Below are 14,054 nucleotides of genomic sequence, written 5' to 3' on the forward strand. Positions count from 1 at the left end.
AAGGCAGTCCTAGAAACCAGTTTTATATGTGCGTCAAATGATAAATTCTGGTCAAAAATAACTCCAAGGTTCCTCACTGTAGGACTAGAAGCCAAGGAAATACCATCTAGAGTAACTATATAACTAGACAATTTCTCCCTGAAGCGCTCAGGTCCAAAGAGAACAACTTCAGTTTTGTCTGAATTTAAAAGCAGACAGTTCTGAGTCATCCAGGTCTTTATGTCTTTAAGACAGGCTTGTAGTCTGACCAACCTATTGGTTTCATCTGGTTTCATAGATAAGTACAGCTGAGTATCATCAGCATAACAATGGAAATTTATGCCATGCTGTCTGATAATGTTACCTAAGGGAAGCATGTACAAAGTAAAAAGAATTGGTCCAAACCCAGAACCCTGAGGAACTCCATGACTTTTTTTTTTTCAACATATTTATAATTTTCTCATTGATTTAAACATTGACATTTAAACATGGACATTTTAATACAGTATTACCCCTATCTGGCAATAAAAATAAAATAAAATGATAATAATAATAATAATAATTAAGAAATTAATTAAAATGGTAACAATAATGTAGATAAATAATAATGAAATAAAATAATAATAAATTTAAACAAGATCACAGCAGTGCAAGTTACAGAACTTGTATTAATCACAATTCAAGGTTGTGAGTTTCCAGAAAATCTATGTAAGGTCTCCACAATTGAGCAAAATTCTTTTTCTTTTTTACAATATATGTTAGTCTTTCCAAAGCGAGACAGGACATCAGTTCTTTGGTCCACATTCCAATAGAAAGTGTGTCCATACTTTTCCACAATAGTGAGATTATCCTCCTGGCTTGTAAGAGTCCAAAGTCAATGAGCAGTGAGTGCTGCTGAGAGACAACAAAGTTTTCTGGATATATTCCCAGTAAACATATTTTGGCTCCAACTATGAGCCCAATACAGTGTAATACACCTTTCTAGAATTGGTTCATCTTAAATCATTCCCATAAACAATGAATTAGTGTACCCTTTTCTTCTCTGCATTTCACACAAATATCCGGTACATTATGGTATATGTGATTCAATCTACAAGGTGTAAGATAAGTGTGCATTAACCACTTATATTGTAGCAGCTTATATTTGGTATAAGCCTTAAAGCAAGCCACCTCCCAGTCAGCTTCTTGGATATTCTCCTTTAAATCAGTTAAACATGCCTCCATCTTTTTGGAAGATGACTCTTTTGAATGCTGTAACAGTAAACCAGGTATTTAAAGGTATCTAAAGAAGTGTCTTCTTGGAATATCATATTTCTCACACAGGTCATTATATGACATCAAGCTATCTTCTGCATACAAATCCGAAATTTTTGCAGCATCTTTGTTAAACCACATCCTAAATCCACCATCTGCTCTCTCGGGTACAACTGTGATAATGCTGGTGTGTCTCCGACCTGTCAGTGTGGAGAGTACCAGACAAAAATGGTATTTCGAAGAAAGGGATTTTTGGTTTGTTTTAACCAGTCTCCTGACTCTTGCTGAATATAAATAAAGCTTGAGCGGAAGCCCTAGTGATGACGTCTCCTCTATAGTTACCCAAGCAGGAGGAGAAGTTACTAAAAAGTAATTTAGCTGGACAGCAATGTAACACAGTTTTAGATTGGGGAGCTGAAGCCCCCCTCTTTCATTTGGTAAATATAATAGTTTTAGTTGTAGCCTGGCTTTTTTGTCATTCCAGATTAATTGCTACAATATATTATTAATGTTATGAAAAAAGGTTTCTGGTAAAGGAAGCAGAAATTATTGAAATACATATATAGAAACTTTGGTAAGACCAACATTTTTATTATGTTTATGCGACCAATCATAGATATAGGCATCCTGGTCCATCGATTGGGGCATCTCCCTCACCCTGTCCACCAGGGGGTCATAATTTAAAGGAACTGTTTGTTTCACATCAGAACCGATTTCAACCCCCAAATATGTAAAGCCTTCTTTAGTGGCTGTGAATGGTGTATTTATAATGGACTGCAGTCTTTCATTGTCATTCAAAAACATTAGTGCAGATTTGGATTATTTATTTATTTATTTATTATTTATTTATTATTTATTTCATACCATGATATGTTTCCAAATGTTTCTATCAAATTCACTAATTGGGGGATACTATCTTTTAAGTTTGTTAAAAAAATAATTATGTCATCCACGTACAAAGCTATACAATGCTTTATCCATCTTAGAAAATTCGCACCAATTCCAAACCATGGGAGCACGTTAAAAAGGAATTGTGTTTTTCATACAATATGTTCAGAACACACCGAATATTATGAAATCCATGTCTATTTTTGACAAAACCATTTTGATCATTGTCAACAAGATGGGGAAGATATGACTCCAGTCTTCTGGCGAAGGCCTTGCAGAGTATTTTAATGTCACACCCCATCAAACTAATAGGCCTGAAAGAGGAGCATTCGTTTGGTGGTTTGTTTGGTTTCAGGATTAAAGTTATTATCGCAAGTCTCAAGGATGGAGGGAGTATTCCCTTTATATAGGATTCCTTGAACATGTCCAGTAATGGAACCAAGAGTTTCTCCCCAAATCTCTTGTAAAATTCAATTGGAAAGCCGTCCGGCCCTGGTGCTTTTCCGCTCTGCATACTTTGAATGGCTTCTGCTAATTCCTTCGTTGTTAGACTGCAATCTAATTCCTTTTGCTCTTTTTCTGACAAAGTCTGAAATCTCAATTGATCTTGAAAAGAATTTTGACTGTGTAAGTCATCTAAACGCTCTGATGTATACAAGTTCTCATAGAAATCCCTAAACACGTTATTGATCTCCACTGGTTCTGAAGTCATATCGCCTGCAGGTGTCTTGATGCTGTTGATTGCTCTGTCTAACTACTTTTTCTTAAGTTGCCAAGCCAGCAGTTTACCACATTTTTCTCCTTGATTATAGTAAGACTGTTTAAGCCACATTAAATTTTTTGCAACTTTTTCTATAGATAATTTGTTATATTTGGCTCTCATAATTTGTAAGTTATTTGCTTTCTGCGGACTGTAATTATCATACAATTCCTGTTCCAACAGTCTAATTTGGTTTTCAATTCTCTCCATTTCTGTTCTGTTGGGTTGTTAATCAATTGGGTCTGGGGGTCAAAAGGAGTACTGACTGCAATTCAATGCAGATTTTTTTTTTATTACTTTTTTTTTTAATGTACTCTGAAATCACCTAAAGGCCCATACGTTGTAAAATCTGTCAGAAGTTTTATAAAGTTGCTTTAGAATTGATTATGTTGTCACTGGGATAAACCCTTGAGCAGGAAAATGATAAACCTACATTTCGCTTTAGATTTTGTAAAGCTAGGAATTTCCCCCCTGATATATATATATATAAAACTCCTGGCTAAGGATAAACGTAAATACGGTAAAATAGTTATTCACGTCGGCGGTAATGACACCCGGTTACGCCAATCGGAGGTCACTAAAATTAATGTTGCATCGGTGTGTAATTTTGCCAAAACAATGTCGGACTCCGTAGTTTTCTCTGGACCCCTGCCAAATCTGGCCAGTGATGACATGTTTAGCCGCATGTCCTCATTCAATCGCTGGTTGTCTAGATGGTGTCCAGCAAACAACGTGGGCTACATAGATAATTGGCAATCTTTCTGGAGAAAACCTGGTCTGATGAGGAGAGACGGCATCCATCCCACTTTGGAAGGAGCGGCTCTCATTTCTAGAAATATGGACAAATTTATTAGTTATCCAAAAACATGACAACCCAGGGTTGAGACCAGGATGCAGAGTTGTAGTCTTACACACTTCTCTGCGGCTTCCCACCTGATGCTGCCCCCCCCTCAATCAAAAAACACAAAAGGAGCAAATCCTCTTGTGCAAAAAAAAATTAAAACAAAAACTTTAACTGAACAAAAACATCAAACTATTAAATGTGGTTTGCTGAATATTAGATCTCTCCCTTTGAAGTCTCTGTTAGTGAATGATTTGATCTGTGATCATCATATTGATATATTTTGTCTTACAGAAACCTGGCTGCAGCAGGAGGATCATGTTAGCATTAATGAATCAACTCCCTCTGACTATTTAAATGTTCATGTTCCTAGAACCACAGGCAGAGGAGGAGGAGTGGCAGCTATCTTCAGATCAGGGTTACTAATCAGTCCTAGACCCAAGATTAGTTTTAGCTCTTTTGAATCTCTGATTCTCAGTTTTTCCCACCGAAAGTGGAAATCACAAAAACCTATTGTGTTTGTTGTTGTGTATCGTCCACCTGGCCCTTATTCTGAGTTTCTGTCTGAATTCTCAGAGTTTTTATCCCAGTTAGTGGTGAGTACAGATAAAGTCATTGTAGTGGGTGACTTTAATATTCATGTAGATGTTGAAAATGACAGCCTAAATATTAACTTTAATTCTATATTAGACTCTATTGGATTTTCTCAAAGTGTTCACAGACCTACTCACTGCCTTAATCTTACCCTTGACCTTGTGCTGACTTATGGCATTGAGAGTGAACAGTTAACAGTGTTCCCTCATAACTCTGTCTTGTCTGACCATTTTTTAATAACTTTTGAATTTACATTACTTGACTACACGGTTTCTGAGAAGAATTCTACATATAGAAGGTGTCTGTCAGAGAATGCTGTAACCAGATTTAAAGAGTTGATTTCATCATCCTTTTCTTCACTGCCATGTGCTGATATGACACAGGACGGCTACCTGAATTTTACTCCAGTAGAACTTGACTCTCTTGTTGACAGCACTATAGCTTCAATGCGTACAACACTGGACAATGTTGCCCCTCTGAAAAGGAAGGTAATCAGTCAGAAGAGATTGGCTCCTTGGTATAATTCACAGCTGCGTGCGTTAAAGCAGACTGCAAGAAAGCTGGAGAGAGAGTGGCGTTCCTCTAATTTAGAAGAGTCTCAATTAGTCTGGAAAGATAGTTTAATAACGTATAAGAAAGCACTTCGTAAAGCTAGAACTGCTTATTATTCATTATTGATAGAAGAGAATAAGAATAATCCCAGGTTTCTTTTCAGCACTGTTGCCAGGCTGACAAAGAGTCCGAGCTCTGTTGAGCCATGTATTCCTTTAACTCTCAGCAGTGATGATTTCATGAGATTCTTCATCAATAAAATTGTTTCTATCAGAGAGAAGATTAATGGAATCCTTCCCATTATTATCACTGATGTATCATCAAGTAGAGCAGCTTTAGAAGTATCTTTCGAACCTGAATTGTATTTAGACAGCTTCTGTCCAGTTGATCTCTCTGAGCTAACAACAGCAATAGTCTCTTCTAAACCATCAACTTGTATGTTAGACCCAATCCCAACCAGACTGTTCAAGGAGGTTTTCCCCTTAATTGACACTTCCATATTGGATTTGATCAATCTGTCTTTGTTGACAGGATATGTACCTCAGACTTTTAAGGTTGCTGTAATTAAACCTTTACTTAAAAAACCTACTCTTGATTCAGAAGTGTTGGCTAATTATCGACCTATATCCAATCTCCCTTTTTTGTCCAAAGTTCTTGAAAAAATAGTTGCAGTTCAACTTTGTGATCATTTACATAGAAATAATCTGTTTGAAGAGTTTCAGTCAGGATTCAGAGTGCATCATAGCACAGAAACAGCACTGGTGAAAGTTACCAATGATCTCCTCTTAGCCTCTGATAGCAGACTTGTTTCTGTGCTTGTCCTGTTGGATCTCAGTGCTGCATTTGATACGATCGATCACAGCATTCTGTTACAGAGACTTGAACATGTTATTGGGATTAAAGGAACTGCATTAGGCTAGTTTAAGTCATATTTATCTGATAGATTCCAGTTTGTTCTTGTAAATGAGGAATCTTCCTCACACGTTGGAGTAAGTCATGGAGTTCCTCAGGGTTCTGTGCTTGGACCGATTCTTTTTACTTTATACATGCTTCCATTAGGTAACATTATCAGACAGCATGGCATAAATTTCCATTGTTATGCTGATGATACTCAGCTGTACTTATCTATGAAACCAGATGAAACCTACAGGTTGGTCAGGCTACAAGCCTGTCTTAAAGACATAAAGACCTGGATGACTCAGAACTGTCTGCTTTTAAATTCAGACAAAACTGAAGTTGTTCTCTTTGGACCTGAGCGCTTCAGGGAGAAATTGTCTAGTTATATAGTTACTCTAGATGGTATTTCCTTGGCTTCTAGTTCTACAGTGAGGAACCTTGGAGTTATTTTTGACCAGAATTTATCATTTGACGCACATATAAAACTGGTTTCTAGGACTGCCTTCTTTCACCTTCGTAATATTGCCAAAATCAGGAACATCCTGTCTCAGGGTGATGCAGAGAAACTAGTCCATGCATTTGTTACTTCAAGATTGGACTACTGTAATTCCTTATTATTGGGCTGTCCCACATATTCTCTGAAAAGCCTCCAGCTGATCCAAAATGCTGCAGCCAGAGTTCTGATGAGAACTAACAGGAGAGATCATGTTTCTCCAGTTTTAGCTTCTCTTCATTGGCTCCCTGTTAAATTCAGAATAGAATTTAAGATTCTTCTCCTCACATATAAAGCTCTTAATGACCGAGCTCCATCATATCTTAAAGATCTCATTGTAAGGTATTTTCCTAACAGAGCACTTCGCTCCCAAACTGCAGGTTTACTTGTTGTTCCCAGAGTTTCTAAAAGTAGAATGGGAGGTAGAGCCTTCAGTTATCAGGCCCCTCTCTTGTGGAATAAGCTGCCAGTAAATGTCCGTGAAGCAGACACCCTTTCCACTTTTAAGATTAGGCTTAAAACTTTCCTTTCTGATAAAGCTTATAGTTAGGGATGGCTCAGGTAATCCTGAAACATCCCATAGTTAAGCTGCTATAGGCTTAGACTGCTGGGGGACCTCATCTGTCACACCTTTCCTCACTTTGCTCTCTTTTTCCCCCTGTTTAATTTCAAAATTGATTTTATGTACATGTGACATTATTGTGGTTATTAACCTATGTTTCCCTGTTCCAACAGATATCCTTTGAATGGCGTTATGGTGTTTTTCCCCCCTCTTTTCCCTCTTTTCTGTCTTCTCAAACCCCAGCTGGTCGAGGCGGATGGCCACCCTTCCTGAGTCTGGTTCTGCCAGAGGTTTCTTCCTGTTAAAAGGGAGTCGTTCCTTTCCACAGTTGCCACAGGCACGCTCAGGACGGGAGATTGGACTGAAGACACATTTCAGTTCAATCTGTTGGTTTCCTTAGCTAGGATATTAATTTTTTGAATTAGCTCTATATGAATTAATTGGATTATGATTACAATGAATTGAATTCCAATTGGCTTGAATTGGACTATATTACTTAAGTGCCTTGAGATGACAATTGTTGTAATCTGGCGCTATATAAATAAAATTGAATTGAATTGAATTGAATTGAATATATGCTTTTGAAAGCCTCCAATCTAACACAAGCATCAGTCTGGTCACGATTGATTTTAAAGTAATTGTTAATGCGTTCTTCAGCAAATTTTATAAACTTTGCATCTTGCAGTAACTCAACAGGAAATCTCCACCTCTTAGGGTTTTGAATAAATGTATCTATATGTAAATTTAATGATACAGCCGCATGATCACTAATGACAATGCTATCGTACCAGCATTCTTTAATTTTTGAAAGAAGTCCAAATGAGACCAAAAAATAGTCAATTTGTGAGTGGGTGCCATGTGTGCTCGAACAACAGGAGTATTCAACTTTATCTGGGTGTAGTTCCCTCCACACTTCAACCAAATTCAAATCTCTACAGGACTACAATAGTATTTTCCTCGTTTGTATATGAATCAAGGTTAGTAGAGCGATCTTTTGTGGGGACTAAAGTGCAATTAAAATCAAAATTAAAATTAAAATAATGCACATCCCTTGCAAGGTGAACAGAGTGAGGAAGAGACTCTGAAAAATGTTGGATTATCATCATTCGGACCATAGATGCAAACCAGATTTAGTCCACATGTCGATATGTTACCTTGAATAATGATATACCTACCATATTGATCACAAATAACATTAGTGGTTTGGAACGGCAAAGATGTATAAGTATTATGTATAAGTATAAGCACACTCCTAGCATGATTACTGTACGGAGCACACAAGACCTGACCTGGCCATCTCTTTTGCAATCTATCAATTTCTGTTACTCTTAAATGAATTTACAAGAACAAACTGGAATCTATCAGATAAATATGACTTAAACCAGCCTAATGCAGTTCCTTTAATCCCAATAACATGTTCAAGTCTCTGTAACAGAATGCTGTGATCGATCGTATCAAATGCAGCACTGAGATCCAACAGGACAAGCACAGAAACAAGTCCGCTATCAGAGGCTAAGAGGAGATCATTGGTAACTTTCACAAGTGCTGTTTCTGTGCTATGATGCACTCTGAATCCTGACTGAAACTCTTCAAACAGATTATTTCTATGTAAATGATCACAAAGTTGAGCTGCAACTATTTTTTCAAGAACTTTAGACAAAAAAGGGAGATTGGATATAGGTCGATAATTAGCCAACACTTCTGAATCAAGAGTAGGTTTTTTAAGTAAAGGTTTAATTACAGCAACCTTAAAAGTCTGAGGTACATATCCTGTCAACAAAGACCGATTGATCAAATCCAATATGGAAGTGTCAATTAAGGGGAAAACCTTGAACAGTCTGGTTGGGATTGGGTCTAAAATACAAGTTGATGGTTTAGAAGAGACTATTGCTGTTGTTAGCTCAGAGAGATCAACTGGGCAGAAGCCGTCTAAATACAATTCAGGTTCGAAAGATACTTCTAAAGCTGCTCTACTTGATGATACATCAGTGATAATAATGGGAAGGATTCCATTAATCTTCTCTCTGATAGAAACAATTTTATTGATAAAGAGTCTCATGAAATCATCACTGCTGAGAGTTAAAGGAATACATGGCTCAACAGAGCTCGGACTCTTTGTCAGCCTGGCAACAGTGCTGAAAAGAAACCTGGGATTATTCTTATTCTCTTCTATCAATAATGAATAATAAGCAGTTCTAGCTTTACGAAGTGCTTTCTTATACGTTATTAAACTATCTTTCCAGACTAATTGAGACTCTTCTAAATTAGAGGAACGCCACTGTCTCTCCAGCTTTCTTGCAGTCTGCTTTAACGCACGCAGCTGTGAATTATACCAAGGAGCCAACCTCTTCTGACTGATTACCTTCCTTTTCAGAGGGGCAACATTGTCCAGTGTTGTACGCATTGAAGCTATAGTGCTGTCAACAAGCAACAAGAGAGTCAAGTTCTACTGGAGTAAAATTTAGGTAGCCGTCCTCTGTCATATCAGCACAGGGCAGTGAAGAAAAGGATGATGAAATCAACTCTTTAAATCTGGTTACAGCATTCTCTGACAGACACCTTCTATATGTAGAATTCTTCTCAGAAACCGTATAGTCAAGTAATGTAAATTCAAAAGTTATTAAAAAATGGTCAGACAAGACAGGGTTATGAGGAAACACTGTTAACTGTTCACTCTCAATGCCATGAGTCAGCACAAGGTCAAGGGTATGATTAAGGCAGTGAGTAGGTCTGTGAACACTTTGAGAAAATCCAATAGGGTCTGATATAGAATTAAAGTTAATATTTAGGCTGTCATTTTCAACATCTACATGAATATTAAAGTCACCCACTACAATGACTTTATCTGTACTCAATCAACCCTGATCTGAAGATAGCTGCCACTCCTCCTCCTCTGCCTGTGGTTCTAGGAACATGAACATTTAAATAGTCAGAGGGAGTTGATTCATTAATGCTAACATGATCCTCCTGCTGCAGCCAGGTTTCTGTAAGACAAAATATATCAATATGATGATCACAGATCAAATCATTCACTAACAGAGACTTCGAATGGAGAGATCTAATATTCAGCAAACCACATTTAATAGTTTAATGTTTTTGTTCAGTTAAAATTTTTGTTTTAAATTTTTTTGCACAAGAGGGGGGGGGGGGGGGGCAGTTTTTTTTTTTTATTGGGGGGGGGGGGGGGGGGGGGGGGGGCTGCATCAGGTGGGGAGCCGCAGAGAAGTGTGTAACACTACAACTCTGCATCCTGGTCTCAACCCTGGGTTGTCCTGTTTTTGGATGACTAATAAATTCGTCCATATTTCTAGAAATGAGAGCCGCTCCTTCCAAAGTGGGATGGATGCCGTCTTCTCCTCATCAGATAACCTCGCCTCCAAAACTACAAAAAGACTACATTTGTTACATGTACCATTACCACTAAAGGAGGCAGAGGAGTAACTGAACATCTGACACATGGAGCAGGTGAAAGCAGGAGATAGAGGAAGGGAACTGGTAGCCATGCTAAGCTAGAGAACCAGACACACCGCTAAAAAGTGAAAAATAAAAAATAAAGATCTGTAAGAGTGAGTGTTAGAATATAACAAGTATGTGATAGAGTTAACTATGCAAGATGTGTAAATTATAGGGAGAAATAAGGTGATTATTAGTAGTTTAAGAGGAGCGAGAAATATCACAGTGCGCATACAAAGCAACAGGAAGTGATGCAATACGTCTCACCACAACGCAAAATTTCTTAAAACCAATAAATCTACTAAGTCTTCTGTTAGGCTAGTAGACCAACTTGGAGCCTCTCCATCAGCGATTCCGGAAGCTTATGCTTTTCCAGTTAGCCTAAAAGCAACCATGTTTAATCAGTTAATTACCAAAGACATGCAACTTGCTCAAGATTTTGAAAAGTGTTAATACCTAGCTACTTGGGTTGGGTGCAACATTTATTGAATGGACTCTGTTAGCTCTTCAACTAATATCTTTGCAGCATTTACACAGAGACTAATGACAATGAAACTGGTAGTTTGCCACATATCTATGCCGTTTTTTTTGCAGCCAACAAAGATGTCTCCTATGGGAAAATCAGGCTTAAAAATTTTGTAATGTAAACTAGGCAGAGGACTGTTTGTTTAACCTACTGGTCTACTAACAGCATATTAAGGAGCTATATAAACTGTGGATTAAGGAGTGTTACACTTTAAAACACGACCCACATGTTTACATACATACTCACTCTTTATCAATTCCGCTGTGGTAACCTATTAAAACCTCTTGTGCACTCTACACATAATTGCCTTTCTTCTGTGGGTCTGATTGTTTGTTATGTCTCTCTGCAGGGCCTGCAGAAACCTTGTCTAGAGGAAATCAAGCATGCCAGAAATGCCATTTTCAGTCCATCCATGTTTGGTTCCTCCCTAGAGGAAGTGATGGTGCTGCAGAAGGAGCGATATCCAGACCACCAGCTGCCTTGGGTGCAGACCCGTCTCTCTGAGGAGGTTCTGGGTCTCAATGGAGACCAAACAGAAGGCATTTTCAGGTGAGTGAGAAAGGAAAGGCAAGGCTGGAAAAGCAACTGTTTATGGAAAAAGATAGAAGACTGAATAATTTGACAACTGGCATCAAAGACAAGACTAGGAAAACTGAAGACAGACAACAATATTCCAACTGCTGTAAAGATGTTGAAAGTTGGGATAAATATTCAAAGTCATTTGACCTCATATTCACACGCGAGGTTTTCCAAGATGGCCGTGCACACACGACAGTGGTTGTGTTACTTTCTGTCTTTGTTTGTTTTAAGTGGTTTTTAAAGTGCTTTTAAAAGGGATTTTTAAGCGATCTCAACGATATATCACCACGTTTCTATCATCCCTTTAAAACACACATTACATTGTGTGTGTGCTGGGCTGCAGTTTTACAGTGACAGAGACACATAAAGTTGTGTATCGTCTGCATAACTGTGATAATTGATGTTAAAGTTCTGCAATATCTGACCCAAAGGGAGCATATACAAGTTAAACAGAATAGGTCCAAGAATTTGGGACTCCAGACGTCACGGCCACTCGCTCAGATTCATAGCTGCCAACTGTAACAAAATAACTCTGGCCTTCAAAGTAGGACCTGAACCACTTAAGGACTGCTCCAGTTTTCCAGCCTGTGCAACAGGATTCTACAGTCTACAGTATCAAATGCAGCGCTGAGATCCAACAGAACCAGGATTGAAACATAACCAGAATCAGTATTCAACCTGATGTCGTTTAACACTTTGACCAGAGCTGTGTCAGTGCTGTGATGACATCAGAAAGCCTGATTGAAAGTTATCAAGATCAAGATGAAAGTTATCCACTTTCATTCAGAAAGTCATTGAGCTGGTTAAATACAACTTTCTCAATAATCTTGGATATAAAATGGAGGTTAGAGACAGGTCTGTAGTTGTTCATCATCTATTAGATATGGCTCCGTCTCCAACCACAAGTATCTATGACCTTGTGACATGGCATAGTTATTCTGTCCATCTGCTGCTTTATATTGTCTCTCTGTTTGTTATACTCAGTCACATTTGACTCTGATAAAAATCAGTTTCTTAACTTTATTCCGGGTGATGTTACATATCCTCCATTAATAGCATTTTTTTTTACTTTGCTTCGGCTTAGCACTAAGTCCACTATAAGTGTCTTTACAGAGTCTTGGAAAAGACACACTATCATTTATGTTTATGTTTATGCATTTAGCAGACGCTTTTATCCAAAGTGACTTACAAATGAAGATATAACAGCTATATAAAAAGCTAACAATAAGCTACATAGAAGGAACCCAGGAGTCCGACTCTGTCAGAGTTGACAGAGTAGAGATAGGGGGCAGGCATAGAGGAAAGTGCAGAAAGATAAAGTGCAGAGATAGAGGGGGGAGGGAAGTACAAGGTAAGTGCTGGGATAGGAGACGCTCTCTGAAGATCTGGGTTTTCAATAGTTTCTTGAAGATAGACAGGGACGCCCCTGTTCTGATAGCGCTCGGTAGGTCATTCCACCATCGTGGGACGACACATGAAAAGAGTTTGGATTGTCTTAGGCGTGGTGTAGGAGCTGCTAGACGACAAGCCTGGGACCAACGGAGGGACCCAGTTGTGACAGAAGCCTTTGCAAGAGCATTCAAGTAGATGGAGCCGTTCCATTAAGCTCTTTGTAGCTAACATCAGGGACTTGAATTTGATGCGGGCGGCTAAGGGCAGCCAGTGGAGTTCAATGAACAGAGGGGTGACGTGTTCTTTTAGGCTGATCGAAGACCAGACGCGCCGCCGCATTCTGGATCATCTGCAGAGGTTTCATAGTACAGGCTGGGAGACCAGTTAGGAGCGCGTTGCAGTAGTCAAGGCGGGAGATGACCATGGCCTGCACCAGGAGCTGGGTGGCATGTTGGGCTAGGTATGGTCTGATCTTTCTTATATTCAGCAATGCAAAGCGTCATGAACGAGCGACCGAGGTAACGTGATCATTGAAGGTTAGTTGGTCATCAATCATGACACCCAAGTTTCTAGCAACCTTTGATGGAGCAAGAGATAGGGATTCAGTTTGGATACAGATGCTGTGGTGTATGGGTAGTTTGGCTGGGAAGACCAACTGTTCAGTTTTTGGGAGGTTAAGTTGGTGGTGAAGGACTTTCATCCATGTTGATATGTCAGAGAGACAGTCTGAGATTTGTGCTGAGACCGTGTGGTTGTCAGGTGGGAATGACAGATAGAGCTGGGTATCATCAGCATAACATTGGTATGAGAAGCCATGTGATCAGATGATCCGTCCCAGTGAGTTGGATTATATGGCAAAGAGAAGAGGTCCCAGTACTGAACCTTGGGGGATCCCTGTGGCGAGGTGGTGCGCTGCAGAAGTGTGACCAAGCCAGGATACTTTGAAGGACCGACCAGTGAGGTATGATTCAAATCAAGAGTGTGCTTTCCCTGTGATGCCCATGCTAGAGAGTATGAACAAAAGGATACTGTGGTTGACAGTGTCAAATGCAGCTGATAAGTCGAGCAGGATAAGTACAGAGGACTTAGCTGTCGCTCTGGCTTCTTTTAAGGTTTCTGTCACAGCTAACAGAGCCGTTTCAGTGGAGTGTCCACTTTTAAACCCAGATTGGTTTGGGTCAAGGAGGTTGTTATGTGAGAGGTAATCGGTGACCTGCTTAAAGACCGCCCTTTCAATGATTTTAGACAGAAACAGGAGGAGAGAGACCGGCCGATAATTCTCCA

The 14,054-nt window shown here is 39.0% G+C and overlaps 1 protein-coding gene across 1 annotated transcript in view; it reads left to right on the top strand.

Annotated features, from left to right (window-relative positions):
- Positions 1–14,054, top strand: part of arhgap39 (Rho GTPase activating protein 39) — a 140,882-nt gene that overhangs the window by 109,831 nt on the left and 16,997 nt on the right. The window contains exon 8 of the mRNA XM_072390269.1: positions 11,149–11,348. Within this exon, the coding sequence (XP_072246370.1) occupies positions 11,149–11,348 (200 nt within the window). The remainder of the gene's footprint in view (positions 1–11,148; positions 11,349–14,054) is intronic.

The sequence above is a fragment of the Leuresthes tenuis genome, unplaced genomic scaffold (assembly GCF_036924035.1).
Source record: "Leuresthes tenuis unplaced genomic scaffold, fLeuTen1.0.hap1 SCAF_7, whole genome shotgun sequence".
NCBI classification, from domain to species: domain Eukaryota; kingdom Metazoa; phylum Chordata; class Actinopteri; order Atheriniformes; family Atherinopsidae; genus Leuresthes; species Leuresthes tenuis.